The following is a 14,538-nucleotide window of genomic DNA, read 5'->3' as shown; positions in this document are numbered from 1 at the left end:
AAGTTTTTGTTTTGGTCAAGGTAGTTTTTGATGAACTTGAAGTCACATCAACTTCAAACTTAGTACACATGTTTCCTATGATATGATCTTTCTAATTTTAATTCCAAATTAAAAGTTTTGACCCCAATTTTACGGTCCACTGAACATGGAAAATTATAGTGCTAGTGGGGCATCCCTGTACTTTGGACACGTTCTTGTTTACAAATAAAATGTGAATTTCATCTTATATTAAAAAAAAAGTCTCAATGAAATATATTTGTATTCAGAGCTAAAAAGAAACCTTTTTTTCAAAAACTTTTCATTCCAATTCATTTCATTGTATTTCTTTATCATTTTAGCAGGTACAATACCAACTGGCACCCCAGGACCAGCAACCACTCCTAATCCATGTGGAGCTAACAGTACTCAGTGTGTCACTGGAACAAAATGTATACCTAATTTCCAATTGTGTGATTTTACATACCAGTGTGCAGACAAATCTGATGAAGCTAACTGTGGTAAGTTGTCTCCCTTTGAATAATACAAATTACACAATTTAACATTTTAATTACTCCCAAGATGGTTCACTCCCCTTTGCTTATTACAAATAACTGAAAAATTACATTTCGCTTACTTAGAAGATGGTTGTCCCCCTTGTTTATTACAAATTACTGAATAATGACATTTGATTAACTTAGAAGGTGGTGGTCTCCCCCTTGTTTATAACAAATTACTGAAAAACGACATTTCACTTAGTCAGAAGATGGTTGTCTCCCCCTTGTTTATTACAAATAATTGAAAAATGACATAACTCACTCAGAAGATTGTTCACTCCCCCTTTTTAGCTCACCTGGCCCAAAGGGCCAAGTGAGCTTTTCTCATCACTTGGCGTCCGGCGTCGTCCGGCGTCGTCCGGCGTCGTCCGGCGTCGGCGTCGTCGTCCGTCGTCGTCGTCCTGCGTTAACTTTTACAAAAATCTTCTCCTCTGAAACTACTGGGCCAAATTTAACCAAACTTGGCCACAATCATCATTGGGGTATCTCGTTTAAAAAATGTGTCCGGTGACCCGGCCAACCAACCAAGATGGCCGCCATGGCTAAAAATAGAACATAGGGGTAAAATGTAGTTTTTGGCTTATAACTCAAAAACCAAAGCATTTAGAGCAAATCTGACATGGGGTAATATTGTTCAACAGGTCAAGATCTATCTGCCCTGAAATTTTCAGTTGAATCGGACATTTCGTTGTTGGGTTGCTGTCCCTGAAATGGTAATTTTAAGGAAATTTTGCTGTTTTTGGTTATTATCTTGAATATTATTATAGATAGAGATAAACTGTAAACAGCAATAATGTTCAGCAAAGTAAGATCTACAAATAAGTCAACATGATCAAAATGGTCAGTTGACCACTTTAGGAGTTATTGCCCTTTATAGTCAATTTTTAACCATTTTTCGTAAATCTTAGTCATCTTTTAGAAAAATCTTCTCCTCTGAAACTACTGGGCCAAATTAAACCAAACATGGCCACAATCATCATTGGGGGTATCTAGTTTTAAAAATGTGTCTGGTGACCCGGTCAACCAACCAAAATGGTCGCCATGGCTAAAAATAGAACATGGGGGTAAAATGCAGTTTTTCGCTTATAACTCAAAAACCAAAGCATTTAGAGCAAATCTGACAGGAATAAAATTGTTCATCCGGTCAAAATCTATCTGCCCTGAAATTTTCAGATGAATCGGACAACCTGTTGTTGGGTTGCTGCCCCTGAATTGGTAATTTTAAGGAAATTTTACTGTTTTTGGTTATTATCTTGAATATTATTATAGATAGAGATAAACTGTAAACAGCAATAATGTTCAGCAAAGTAAGATTTACAAAAAAGTCAACATGACCAAAATGGTCAGTTGACCAATTTAGGAGTTATTGCTCTTTATAGTCAATTTTTAACCATTTTTCGTAAATCTTAGTAATCTTTTACAAAAATCTTCTCCTCTGAAACTACTGGGCCAAATTAATCCAGACTTGGCCACAATCATCATTGGGGTATCTAGTTTAAAAAATGTGTCCGGTGACCCGGCCAACTAACCAAGATGGCCGCCACGCCTAAAATTAGAACATAGGGGTAAAATGCAGTTTTTGGCTTATAACTCAAAAACCAAAGCATTTAGAGCAAATCTAACAGGGATAATATTGTTCATCACGTCAAGATTTATCTGCCCTGAAATTTTCAGATGAATCGGACATTTCGTTGTTGGGTTGCTGCCCCTGAAATGGTAATTTTAAGGAAATTTTGCTGTTTTTGGTTATTATCTTGAATATTATTATAGATAGAGATAAACTGTAAACAGCAATAATGTACAGCAAAGTAAGACCTAAAAAGAAGTCAACATGACCAAAATGGTCAATTGACCCCTAAGGAGTTATTGCCCTTTATATAGTCATTTTTTTTTAACAATTTTCACAAAATTTGTAAAATTTTACTAACATTTTCCACTGTAACTACTGGGTCAAGTTCATTATAGATAGAGATAATTGTAAGCAGCAAGAATGTTCAGTAAAGTAATATCTACAAACACATCACCATCACCAAACCACAATTTTGTCTTGAATCCATCTGTGTCCTTTGTTTAGTATTCACATAGACCAAGGTGAGCGACACAGGCTCTTTAGAGCCTCTAGTTATTATAAATTACCCCAAATGACATTTCACTAACTCAGAAGATGGTTTTCTCCCCCTTGCTTATTACAAATAACTGAAAAATGACATTTTACCAACTCGGAAGATTAGTGTCTCCCCTTGTTTTAATATTACAAATTACCCAATATGACATTTCACTAACTCAGAAGATGGGCGTCTCCCCCTTGTTTATTACAAATAACTGAAAAATGACATTTTACCAACTCGGAAGATTAGTGTCTCCCCTTGTTTTAATATTACAAATTACCCAATATGACATTTCACTAACTCAGAAGATGGGCGTCTCCCCCTTGTTTATTACAAATAACTGAAAAATGACATTTTACCAACTAAGAAGATTGTTTTCTTCTCCTTGTTTACCACAAATTATCCAATATGACATTTCAATAACTCAGACAAGATAAACTGAAGATGTGTGTTCTCCTTTGTTTATGGATTTGTAATTGAAGATGGTTGTCTCTCCATGTTTATTGACTGTTCCCCTTACTATCATTTATTATGATATTATTTAGAATAGATTTCCTTTAGATAAAACAAAATGTAATTCTAGTTCAATTCATTTTTGAATATATTTCAATACATTCAATTGCACAATGTGTAAGAGAGATATTGTTGAAAATGTAAGTTAAATATTTTTATGTTTTTAAAGAAATAAAATTCATACATTTTAATACAGTATTTGTATACAGGATCATGTAACTTTGAGAAAAATCAATGTGGCTGGAAAGATTCCAGTACTGGACGTTACAATTGGCATATCTTCCAAGGTTCTTCTCCAGGAACAGGAGGCCCATCAAGTGATCACACTACAAATAACGCTCAAGGTCAGTATGATAGTACATGGTATGCTTAGCTTTTATTAACCTGATTAAGCAAATTCTGTAATTAAGATTGTACATAACACTACAGGGAGATAACTCTGTAATATTCAACTGAACGTTTTAATCATTTTCTATTGTTGAGGAAACATTTAAAAGCTTTTTAGTGATCATAATTTGTGTTTGTCAAACTGCTAAATATCTAATGAAAATAATGTCAAGTTTTTTAAAATATATATTTTTATCAAAGGGTCAAAGCATATAATATTTTGTCAAAATTTTATGAAAAGTAAAAGAGTCAAATTAACTTAAGTCAAGGTGATTAGTACTACCTTAAAAACTGTAATAAAATAGCGGAAGTTTATTTAAAGATTTCAAAAGATCAGGAATCTCCTATCAAACAAATTCTGATAGAATCAATTTTATTATGTTATATTTGGAATGTTTAACTTTCAGGACATTACATGTTGGTGGAGGGATCTACTGGTACCTTTTTCAGCAGAGCCTACCTGGACACACCTGTATTCCAAGCCACTGCAGCAAGTTGTCATATCACATTTTGGTTCAATATGAATGGGGCTTTGGCAGGTAATTGAATTAAAGTGTTTACAACTTATAAGTCTGTGTTTGCTGTGGATGTGATTCTCAATCAGATACTTTTGAATGCAACATTTTCTGAAATCATTATTATTTGAGTTTTGTATCATGTTTCAACAATCACAAAAATTAATGCACACTAAAATTTTTGAGTTTACAGTAATTTGAATAACATTAGTCAAAAACATTACTGTAAATTCAGAAATTATTGCGTGCATATGTTATTGCGATTTTGTCATTTTGCACTTGAATGCGATTTTAATTTTTGCGATATTTAGAAAAATCATGTTTAATCCATATAAAAAAATTTCAAAATGTGACTTTAAATTATTGTGACTATAACACTGTCACTTTTTTTGCAATCATAAAAACCTCGCAATAATTTCTGAATTTACAGTATATGTTGATATTGTTATGATTCAGGCAATGTTCAACTTTATGTTATCAACTCTAATAAACCTACTCAAAGAACTCTGATCTGGTACAAGACTGGTTCCCAAGGCAGTGGATGGAAGAATGCCTCAGCAGACATTGGTCAACTTTCAGCAGGTTACAAGGTTAGTTTAATGGGTGAAAGTTCAGCGGTCTGAAAATGAGGCTGTACATTGTTGATGCATACTATATGTATGAATGCATTTTTTTAAATTCAATTATAAAACAATAAATTAATGTATACATTTCAAACTCTTATTGTATATCTTAATTATATTGTCAGCACTTTTTGCATGTAAAAATTTTACTTCATTTTTTAAATTTAAAAAACAATGTGATAGTATTGTTTATTTATAGATATGGACAATTAAAAGGAATAATGTATTGAGTTTTAATTGCTTTCTTGTAATTGAATATTAACACATAAAACAGAAATAAAGGTGATTTTTATACCCAAACATATTTTTGTTTTACAGCTAAGATTCCAAGCCTTCCCTAACAAAGGCTTTGGTTCCTTGTCTAATGTACCCAATGCAGATATAGCCATCGATGATGTCAAATTTGTAGACTGCAGTCCCACACAAATCTTCACGGATAAAAGTAAGAAAAACATAATATATAAACATGTTTTACTGTTAAAAATCATCTTTTTTGTAAAAAAAATACATATGCTGTAAAAGCATTTATAATACTTATGGAAAGATGAACAAAGGGGTAAATGATAATGTGACAGTAATCCAACAACGCAGGTTAATATAAAAGACCTCTAGAGATCAACAGACATCCCATCAAGGTCGATTGAAGGAAAGGCAAATATTCACACCACTTTTCCAGCTGTGCATAATTATTTACTCAGAGTCTAATAAAGCTAGGAACAATTTCATGAGACCTTTCCATTTTATTTTTAATTTTATTCATAAATTTTAAATTCAAAAGGGATGAAAAGCAATTATAAAAAGGACAATCATTTACTTAGATCATAACTTTAGACAAGCTCTTTGAGCAAAGTCCATACTGCATAGTCAGGAACTCTACTTCCAAATATGGATATAGTTTTATTTGAGTTGTTTAGAATTCCTCCTGATTTTCTACAGTACTTTTAGGTGTTTCTGTTGATTGACATTACACAGAAATTGTTATTTATTTTAATTTCTAGTCATATCTATTTAATTGATTTTCAATTTTTCATAATGTCTTTTTATTCCATAGTGTAAAAGTAGTTCTATATCTTCTACTGAAAATTAACTGCTGAAATATTTGTTTTGTAGCTTTGAACTGTACATTTGAATCTGATTTCTGTGGATATTTCCAAGATACAAAGGATGATTTTGATTGGACTAGAACTAATCAAGCTTCACCAACCAGAGGGACTGGTCCAGATAGAGATCACACAACTGGAACAGGTGAAATGAGGATAATGCATGCATCTTAACTTGTCCAGGGGGGGACGGGTGTTCTACTACTGTAATCACTAGCCAGTCAAAACTGAGGTTGTGAATTTGAGGAGGGGTCCAGATCTCGAAATCCCAGGCTTAAAAACACGAAATCCCGAAGTCCCAGATTTAAATTAAATCCCAACATCCCAAAATTTTAAAAAGAATTCTGGTATCCCGAAATGGTCAATCCCGAAATCCCGACTTTAAAAACACCCAATCCCGGAGTCTCAATAAAGGTCCTATCCCCTCATCAATCAATCAATCATAATCTTCATTTGTCAATCTTATAAACGTTCAAGTCTGAAATTGGTTTTCTTCTTCAACATGACAGTTAATGATAGTTTATTTTAATTTCTTTCAATGAAACAGTTTAAACATGTTTTATTATTCAAAATGACAAATGAATTCAACACAAGTTTTTAATGTTGTCTTCTAATATTTCTATGGAATGTGTTATGAAGATGGTTCCATAGTTAATTCCATTTTTAAATACAGAAGTATCTATTTAACTGAAGCCTTGTTGCACTGTAATAGAGAAAATTGTCCCGAAAGTTTCGGTTGAAATGGCATTTTTTTTTACGAACTACAATATGTATTAAGTGCAGTATGCTTTTTGTTGGCCATTTATATTTGTGGTATTCAAATAAGCAAAATTACAAAAATTGATTAGCTTGTAGTATCAATAATTTGTTTTGGGGCATTACTCAGTGTATATACTTTCTGAGATCTTAAGTTATTTGTGGGTTTAAACATTTTTTTTTACATTTAGGATATTATATCTATATTGAGACTTCCTCACCGAGACATCAGGGTGACAGAGCTGTATTATCTACTGGTATCCAGCAACCTCAAGCAAATGGTGTATGTTTAACATTCTGGTATCACATGTTTGGTGCCCATGTAAACACGCTGAATGTCTACCAACAAACTACAGACGGAAACAAGTCAATGATCTGGACCACATCTAAAACACAAGGAAATGTATGGAGAAAAGCCACCAGGACAGTTACCAGTAGAACGCCATTTAAGGTTTGTATGCTTAATAGTACACACTAAATAGAGGTCAATCTTAATAGTACACACTAAATAGAGGTCAATCTTAATAGTACACACTAAATAGAGGTCAATCTTAATAGTACACACTAAATAGAGGTCAATCTTAATAGTACACACTAAATAGAGGTCAATCTTAATAGTACACACTAAATAGAGGTTAATCTTAATAGTATACAACAAAAAGAGGTCAATTTTAATAGTACACACTAAATAGAGGTCAATCTTAATAGTACACACTAAATAGAGGTCAATCTTAATAGAACACACTAAATAGAGGTCAATCTTAATAGTACACACTAAATAGAGGTCAATCTTAATAGTACACACTAAATAGAGGTCAATCTTAATAGTACACACTAAATAGAGGTCAATCTTAATAGTACACACTAAATAGAGGTTAATCTTAATAGTATACAACAAAAAGAGGTCAATTTTAATAGTACACACTAAATAGAGGTCAATCTTAATAATACACACTAAATAGAGGTCAATCTTAATAGTACACACTAAATAGAGGTCAATCTTAATAGTATACACTAAATAGAGGTCAATCTTAATAGCACACACTAAATAGAGGTCAATCAACTAAAAGTTCTTAACACCAAATAATGTTTATATAGAACTGCAAAAATTAATATGAAGCATTGATTTGTGTTTCAATTCTTTTGGGATAAGTATTTTTTTCAAATTCATGTAAAACAGAAGAAAAACACTTCATGCCATATGCATCTTTACTTTACATATCTTATATTTGGTCTTGTGTTTGTAAGTTTACATGGTGACTTTGTAATTACAGTAACCGTCTACTTTACATATCTTATCTTTGGTCTTGTGTATGTAAGTTTACATGGTGACTTTGTAATTACAGTAACCGTCTACTTTACATATCTTATTTTTGATGTTGATGACTATGTAACTATATCAACATTTTTTACAGATCCTGTTTGAAGGTGTTGTAGGTCTTAGTTGGCAAGGAGACATAGCTTTGGATGATATCAGCATGGTTAATGACCAGTGTCCACCAACAAGTAATTAAAACTTCTATAGACCCTTTATTGATTTGTATAATTCAAATTTGTAAGTTTTGATAAATTGAGATATCATATGAAAAAAATAATTCCAAGATATTTTTATGCTCATGCTGTAAGGTCGTGGGAAATTAAGTTTTACCCTGGTTAATTTCTTACATCCTGAAATTGGTTTCTGTTCAGTAACTTAAGTTGTTATGAATCTTATATGCAATGTTTATTACCTCAAAAAGTACAAATTTTGGTAGGTTCACTTTTACTGTTCTTGGGTTATTTCACTTTATAATATTGTATGCTAGTGGGAGCATCATCTGTGTCTCATTCCACATTTAATTTACAGAATTTCATTGTTAATATTTTAAATCAAGAACATTACAAGAAAAGTCTTTATGAAGAAGTCAAAGCATATGAAAGTGGCTTGACTAAATCCACAACCTTTAATCTCTGTTGGGTAGTTGTTCCAATTGGCAATCAAACCACATGAGGTATATATATTACAAGGTGATATCATATTTATAAATAAAACAAATTTTATACACAATGTTGTTTTATTCAGACATTTAATGACATTGTGTTTACTGCAGGACTTTGTGACTTTGAAGCAGATATATGTGATTGGACACAGGAATTATCATCAGATCAGTTTGATTGGAAGAGAGATAGGAATGGTACCAGTTCTACTGGAACCGGGCCATTGTATGACCACACAACTGAAAGCCAGTATGGTAAGTATCTAGTTTCCACTGTGAAAGTTTATTGTTAATACAGAACAATTTTTATGTTTTTGAGGCTTATTTGTACATAAAATATTATTCTCCCTTTAGAAACTGTAATGTGATTATTATTCATGGAATACCAGTTTTTGCTGATTTCATGTGGAAAAGAAGATCACAGAGTTTCAACAAAGTATAAATTCCTATAATTTGTATGTACAAAGTGTAAAACCAATGAAATCCAAAATCCTAGAAAATGCTATTCAAACCATAAAAATTAGTAGCCATGAATATAAATGAAACCAAAATTCAGTCCATAAAATGATGTTCCATAGAATGAATCTATATAATTTTTTATACTGAATCCTATCTCTAAGAATCACTCTTTGATGTCTCTTCAAATTCAAGAAAAAACTTTTTATCAATTATCAATTCCTCTTTACCTTTCAAAGTAGCACATATGTGAATAAAATCTCAATTTATTCAAAGGTTATTACATATACACTGAGGCTTCATCACCAAGACGAATAGGAGATAAAGCTCGCCTTAATAGTCCTATGTTTCTTCCGGACCCAAAAAGTGGAAAGGAATGTCTGACTTTCTGGTATCACATGCATGGTGTTAGTATTGGCAAGTTAAATGTTTACATCAGACAACAGAACTCCAACGACAAGCTGGTATGGGTACAACAAGGAAATCAACCAGATCTCTGGTATTATGCTACTGTTCAACTCAATCCAACTCAGCAATATCAGGTAAATGATAGATATTTGACTTAATTAAGAAAAATGCTGAATTGAATTGAGTTATTTTTTCACATTTTTGGAAAATGACGCAGTCATTGTTCCATAACTGCCGACCTGAACTTTATTACATTTCTCTGCCTACCGCGCTTGGTTTCGTATTTACTATTTTCCATACAAACTGGAATCTGCTTGTGTTATAATTATGCATGATCATTGTGTAGTTATCAGCCAGGAACCAGTTTACACTCGGTTTCATATTTACTATACAAACTAACTGGTTTCTGCTTGTATTCCACTACACTCGAACAAAGTGTTGTAGTTTGACGGGAACCAGTTTAGAATTTGTAAACTACAAAACGTAATCGGTTATTGTTCATTCCGTTTTGGTGTTTCATACCGACTTATATGGTTTGAATAAGCTTAAGACCCTTCAAACATTAATGTGATAGGTATATTAAAGACTGTTTTACAAAAGGATGGAACTGTTTTACTTTCAAAGTCGTACTATAGTGATATCTGTCATGTACGGATTTCCACTCTCACCGGTTAATTTCTTCTTTTACACGTGCTTTTGAAACTTCCTGTTTAAACATCGCAAGTTTCAAAATTGTTATTTGAGTGAATTAAACTTATTTTTACAATCATAAAGCGTTCCAGAATCATTTTCAAGCAGTTTCTTCTTCTCTTTGATGATGGAAAATAGGTTTTCTCAAGAAAATACCGCAAACGATCGCAGAGGAATTGAAACGTACAAGTCAAGTCGGCACCTGGTTAAATTGGCATCTAGTCAAATCGGCACCAATTTGACGTCAATTCGGCATCCAGTAATATTTGTTATAATATTTTCTATTCAATTAATTAATAACTGTTACCAAGTACATAGTGAATATGTTGTTGTGTATTTACGTAAACAAGGAAACCAAAGTGAATATGTTGTTGTGTATAAAGGTAAACAACGAAGCCCTTACCCAACTGTTGTTCTAACAATTAGACAATTATTAAAATAAAATAGAAAACTATGAGTCCCTTTCAATAAATCAAACTTTCATGCCAAATAATTAGCAAATTTAAGGTGTTTTTTTTTCAGTAAAGTTTAAACAGCATTAAACCAAAAATCCCGTAAAATGCTCAACTGGTTAAAATAATGCATAAAAATATCCAATATCTCGTGTATTAGTCCAAATAATTATGACGTCTGGCAAGGATATTTTATTTTTTTTCTGGGACGCCTTCCTACGAAGGCGTCCCAGAAAATAATTAACATACCAGCCTTGCGGTCATAGGAAGGTGTCCCAGAATAAAATTAAAAAAGCCTTGCCAGACGTAATAATTATTTGGACTACTCATATTATTACATTATTAAAATACACCAAAAAAGTCATTTAGTTGAGAAAAATAAATAAATATACAAAATGTACATGAACACCCAAAAATGTGAAAGTTAGTATTTTACTCTTTTTGCTTAAATACTGAAAAAATTCTGGCAACCCCTTTCTTATTTTTACTCTTTTTGCTTAAAATACTGTTAAAAATATATATTTAACATGGGTGACGAATTAACTATATCAGGTGCTGATTTGTCCAGGTGCCAATTTAACCAGGTGCTGGTTTGACTAGAATTCTTTGAGAAATGTTTGAAATTACCTGAGTTTCATTAGACCTTTGATAACAGTAACAAAAAGATTATTTACTTAATATTTTGTGGGAGAAGGGGGTTCAGACTGTGGTATCAGGTCTGTTCGCGCCCAATACACTTTCGCACCCTACACGTTCGCACCCAAGGTCCGTTCGCACTCTACTCATTCGCGCCCAATTTTAATTCAAATTCAAGTTGAATAATTGGAAAATCATGATTGTTGTTTTAAATTGCTTTGGTGTAAATACTGAATGTATTTATAGCTTGGTATGAGTAAAACATTGAAGAATTTAAAGGAAAAACACAAAAGATAATTGTTTTTAACAGCTTGGTCCCTTTGATCTGAAACAACGAAGCAATGAAATATAGGAACCAAAATATAGCAATCCACTATTATAACCAAAACATGATAAAATTTATTCAACACACAGAAAAAAACATAGTCAGAATCTCACTTCATTTTGAAACAAGTCAATGAAACAAAGTTAAAGCAATACATTAACCAAAACATGATTAAGAGTTATTCAACACAAAATAAAACGTTGACAAAATACCACTTTATTTAGAAAGGATTATTATTATTTTTAACAATACCCTATCCAAAACATGATTAAGATTTATTCAACACTTTATTTTGAGACAATGACAACAATTATACTTATAAGAAAACACTTGCTTACAGAGTTATTAAACACAAAACCAATTAAGATTGGGTGCGAACATGTAGGGTGTGAAAGTGAAAGGGGGCGAACATGAGTGGGCGCAAACGTGAATGGGGCGCGAACGGACCCGGATTCAGACTATGTACCAGTGAGAAATATACAAGCCTTTCTACGGTATTTATTTGTACAAATTCAGGTAGTCTTGACCTATTCATTTATCTTAAAAAAAAAAACAGCCAGTTGTGACCTTCACTTCACACACACACATATACAAGTATCAATTATATGCTTACGAGACATGTCGCATTGTTAAACTAATTAAGGTATGTGAAAATCAAGACTTGCATAAAAACTATCCCAATATTAGAGACAGTGGCGTCATTTTTCTTCAGAGCTTTCAGCTCTTTGATTTATTTTTTGGGGGGGAAAATTGGCCACACTCAAATAACAACAAAATGATTTAAGAGAAGCGTTCTTATATGTATTTACATTTTTCCACTACTTATCAAGTTGTTAGTTAGGTTTAACCATTCTTTTCAAATCCAACATAAAGTGTTTTTTTTTTTTAATATACTGATTTCCTCATGGTTTATTTCCTGCAATGGTTATGCACATCACATGTGAATTTTGTTTTATATTTTCCAAAACTATTTACAACTTTGATCCTGTAATTGGAAATTGAAGACATTTATAGCCAAATATGGGCCATATTGTCCTGACTCCTTTGTCTTTTGGGCACTTAAATTCTTGGTTAACCCCAATCCATGAAATCAATCAATATTAATGAATTCCTAGAAGAATGAGTTCAGATATTCTATCAATAAAAATGATTGATCCAGACAGCTAATATAAATCAACATTTGTAGATCATCCTGGAAGGAGTTATGGGTAATGGTTACCAAGGAGATATAGCTGTTGATGATTTGGCTGTGTTACCAGGAGCTTGCCCAGCACCTGGAAATTGTGATTTCGAATCTGACACTTGTGGTTATCTGAACACACGTGTTGGTGATCAGTTTGATTGGTTAAGATCAACAGGAGGAACTTTGACCCCTAATACTGGACCATCAGTTGATCACACGACAGGCACAGATCAAGGATTCTACATGTTCATTGAATCATCAGGTCGTACCAAGGGAGATAGAGCCTGGTTCTACAGTCAATATTTCCCCCAAACAACTGGTTCCTGCTTCTCTTTCTGGTATCACATGTATGGAGCAGGTAAGAATCATACTTAAAAAAGGGGGAACACATACCAAATAGATAATACATCAATCACCTGGCTCTTCTCTGGAAAAAAGACAGACTTGCAAAAACAAATAGACAAGCAACTACAGGTCAAGATAGCTCGACTTGAAACAGTATATGTGCACAAAATTTGGTGGGGTACAAAAATCTTCTGCTTTGCCCATCTAGACAAACTGGTTATGATAAAACACACAAAAAAACCTGTGCATTGGTGCTAGCAACATGATGGCCTGTAACTTATGTATCAAGTTGTTAATTCCAATGAAGGACTTAAAGGGTCGATAGAAAGTCAAATGTTATCTATTTAAAAAAGTCATTCCAATGGTAAATCTTGAATTATTTTGTTGATTATACTCTCTTTTAAAAATAGATCCTTAAAAAGCCCTGTTCCTTTGCTTTTTTTTTTTTTTGCTGTACATGTACTGATTGTCATGTCATGGACTGGTATCTCATATCCTTTCTTTTTTTCTGAAAAGAACAAAAGAATTAGCCTAATATTGTACACAATCAAATTGAGTTAAAACTTTTTATTATAGATATTGGATCATTAAGACTTTACAAACCAGATCAAACTCAAACACTTATGTTATGGAATGCCACAGGAAACCAAGGAAATATATGGAAACAATCACAAGTCTACATCACAAGTCCGTCAAAAATGTGGCAGGTAAGGTTTCCATAACCTATCTGTCAATGATGTGACAGGGAGATTTCTATAAAAAAAACAAAAACAAGCACAAGGCTACATAACTTTTATGAAGTTCTTATACACCAACTTCCTGCATAGGGATTTGATATTTTCAACATGTTGAATGAAAACAGATTTATTTTGCCACTTTTTTCTTAGCTTAACAACAAATGCAACAATTTAAAAAAAAAAATTAAGTTATCAATCTTGAATAATTTAAATAAAAGTTTTCAACAAATTGCATTGTTTTGAAATAGTAACTAACTTCTCACTTATTTACTGAAAAATGTCATGCAAGGCTCAGTTGAATTAAGGAAATTAAAAAAAAAAATAATCTCATTTTCATTCTTTAGTTCAATGAGAATGTTAAAAGTTGAATTTTAAAATACTTCCTTTCTTATTGTATTGCCTTCTTGATACTACTATTATCAATTTTATTTTGAAGGTGACCTTTGATGGAGAAGTTGGAGGAGGATATGCAGGTGATATCGCTATTGACGACATTCAGCTCCATACTGGATTCTGTAACCAGACTGTTGCCACAACAACCATGATGCCAGGAACCACTGTTACATATGGTAAGATCAACGTAACGTTTTCCTATACATTAAAAGATACAGCATTGTAACATAATTTAATTTCTTGCATTCAGAGACACAGATGCTAGTTTTATAAGTTCTTATGCCCCATTTATTATGCCCTTTTTATGGGCATTTCTGTAAACCAACTTATTTTCAGGGATTCTGTATTTCGCGTTTTACCCTTTCTTGACCACTTCGAGGCTATTTAATTTTGCGATTTTTT

The 14,538-nt window shown here is 32.5% G+C and overlaps 1 protein-coding gene across 1 annotated transcript in view; it reads left to right on the top strand.

Moving 5' to 3' along the window:
- Positions 1 to 14,538, top strand: part of LOC139481064 (MAM and LDL-receptor class A domain-containing protein 2-like) — a 147,618-nt gene that overhangs the window by 101,352 nt on the left and 31,728 nt on the right. The window contains exons 127-139 of the mRNA XM_071264134.1: positions 339 to 497; positions 3,364 to 3,498; positions 3,949 to 4,080; positions 4,513 to 4,646; positions 4,998 to 5,121; positions 5,790 to 5,924; positions 6,727 to 6,986; positions 7,951 to 8,041; positions 8,626 to 8,766; positions 9,244 to 9,509; positions 12,665 to 13,019; positions 13,583 to 13,713; positions 14,180 to 14,312. Of these exons, the coding sequence (XP_071120235.1) occupies positions 339 to 497; positions 3,364 to 3,498; positions 3,949 to 4,080; positions 4,513 to 4,646; positions 4,998 to 5,121; positions 5,790 to 5,924; positions 6,727 to 6,986; positions 7,951 to 8,041; positions 8,626 to 8,766; positions 9,244 to 9,509; positions 12,665 to 13,019; positions 13,583 to 13,713; positions 14,180 to 14,312 (2,196 nt within the window). The remainder of the gene's footprint in view (positions 1 to 338; positions 498 to 3,363; positions 3,499 to 3,948; positions 4,081 to 4,512; positions 4,647 to 4,997; positions 5,122 to 5,789; positions 5,925 to 6,726; positions 6,987 to 7,950; positions 8,042 to 8,625; positions 8,767 to 9,243; positions 9,510 to 12,664; positions 13,020 to 13,582; positions 13,714 to 14,179; positions 14,313 to 14,538) is intronic.

Source organism: Mytilus edulis, chromosome 7 (genome assembly GCF_963676685.1).
Source record: "Mytilus edulis chromosome 7, xbMytEdul2.2, whole genome shotgun sequence".
Lineage (NCBI taxonomy): Eukaryota > Metazoa > Mollusca > Bivalvia > Mytilida > Mytilidae > Mytilus > Mytilus edulis.
Note: the sequence above shows the minus strand (reverse complement) of the source record. Positions and strands in the feature narration are given on the sequence as shown.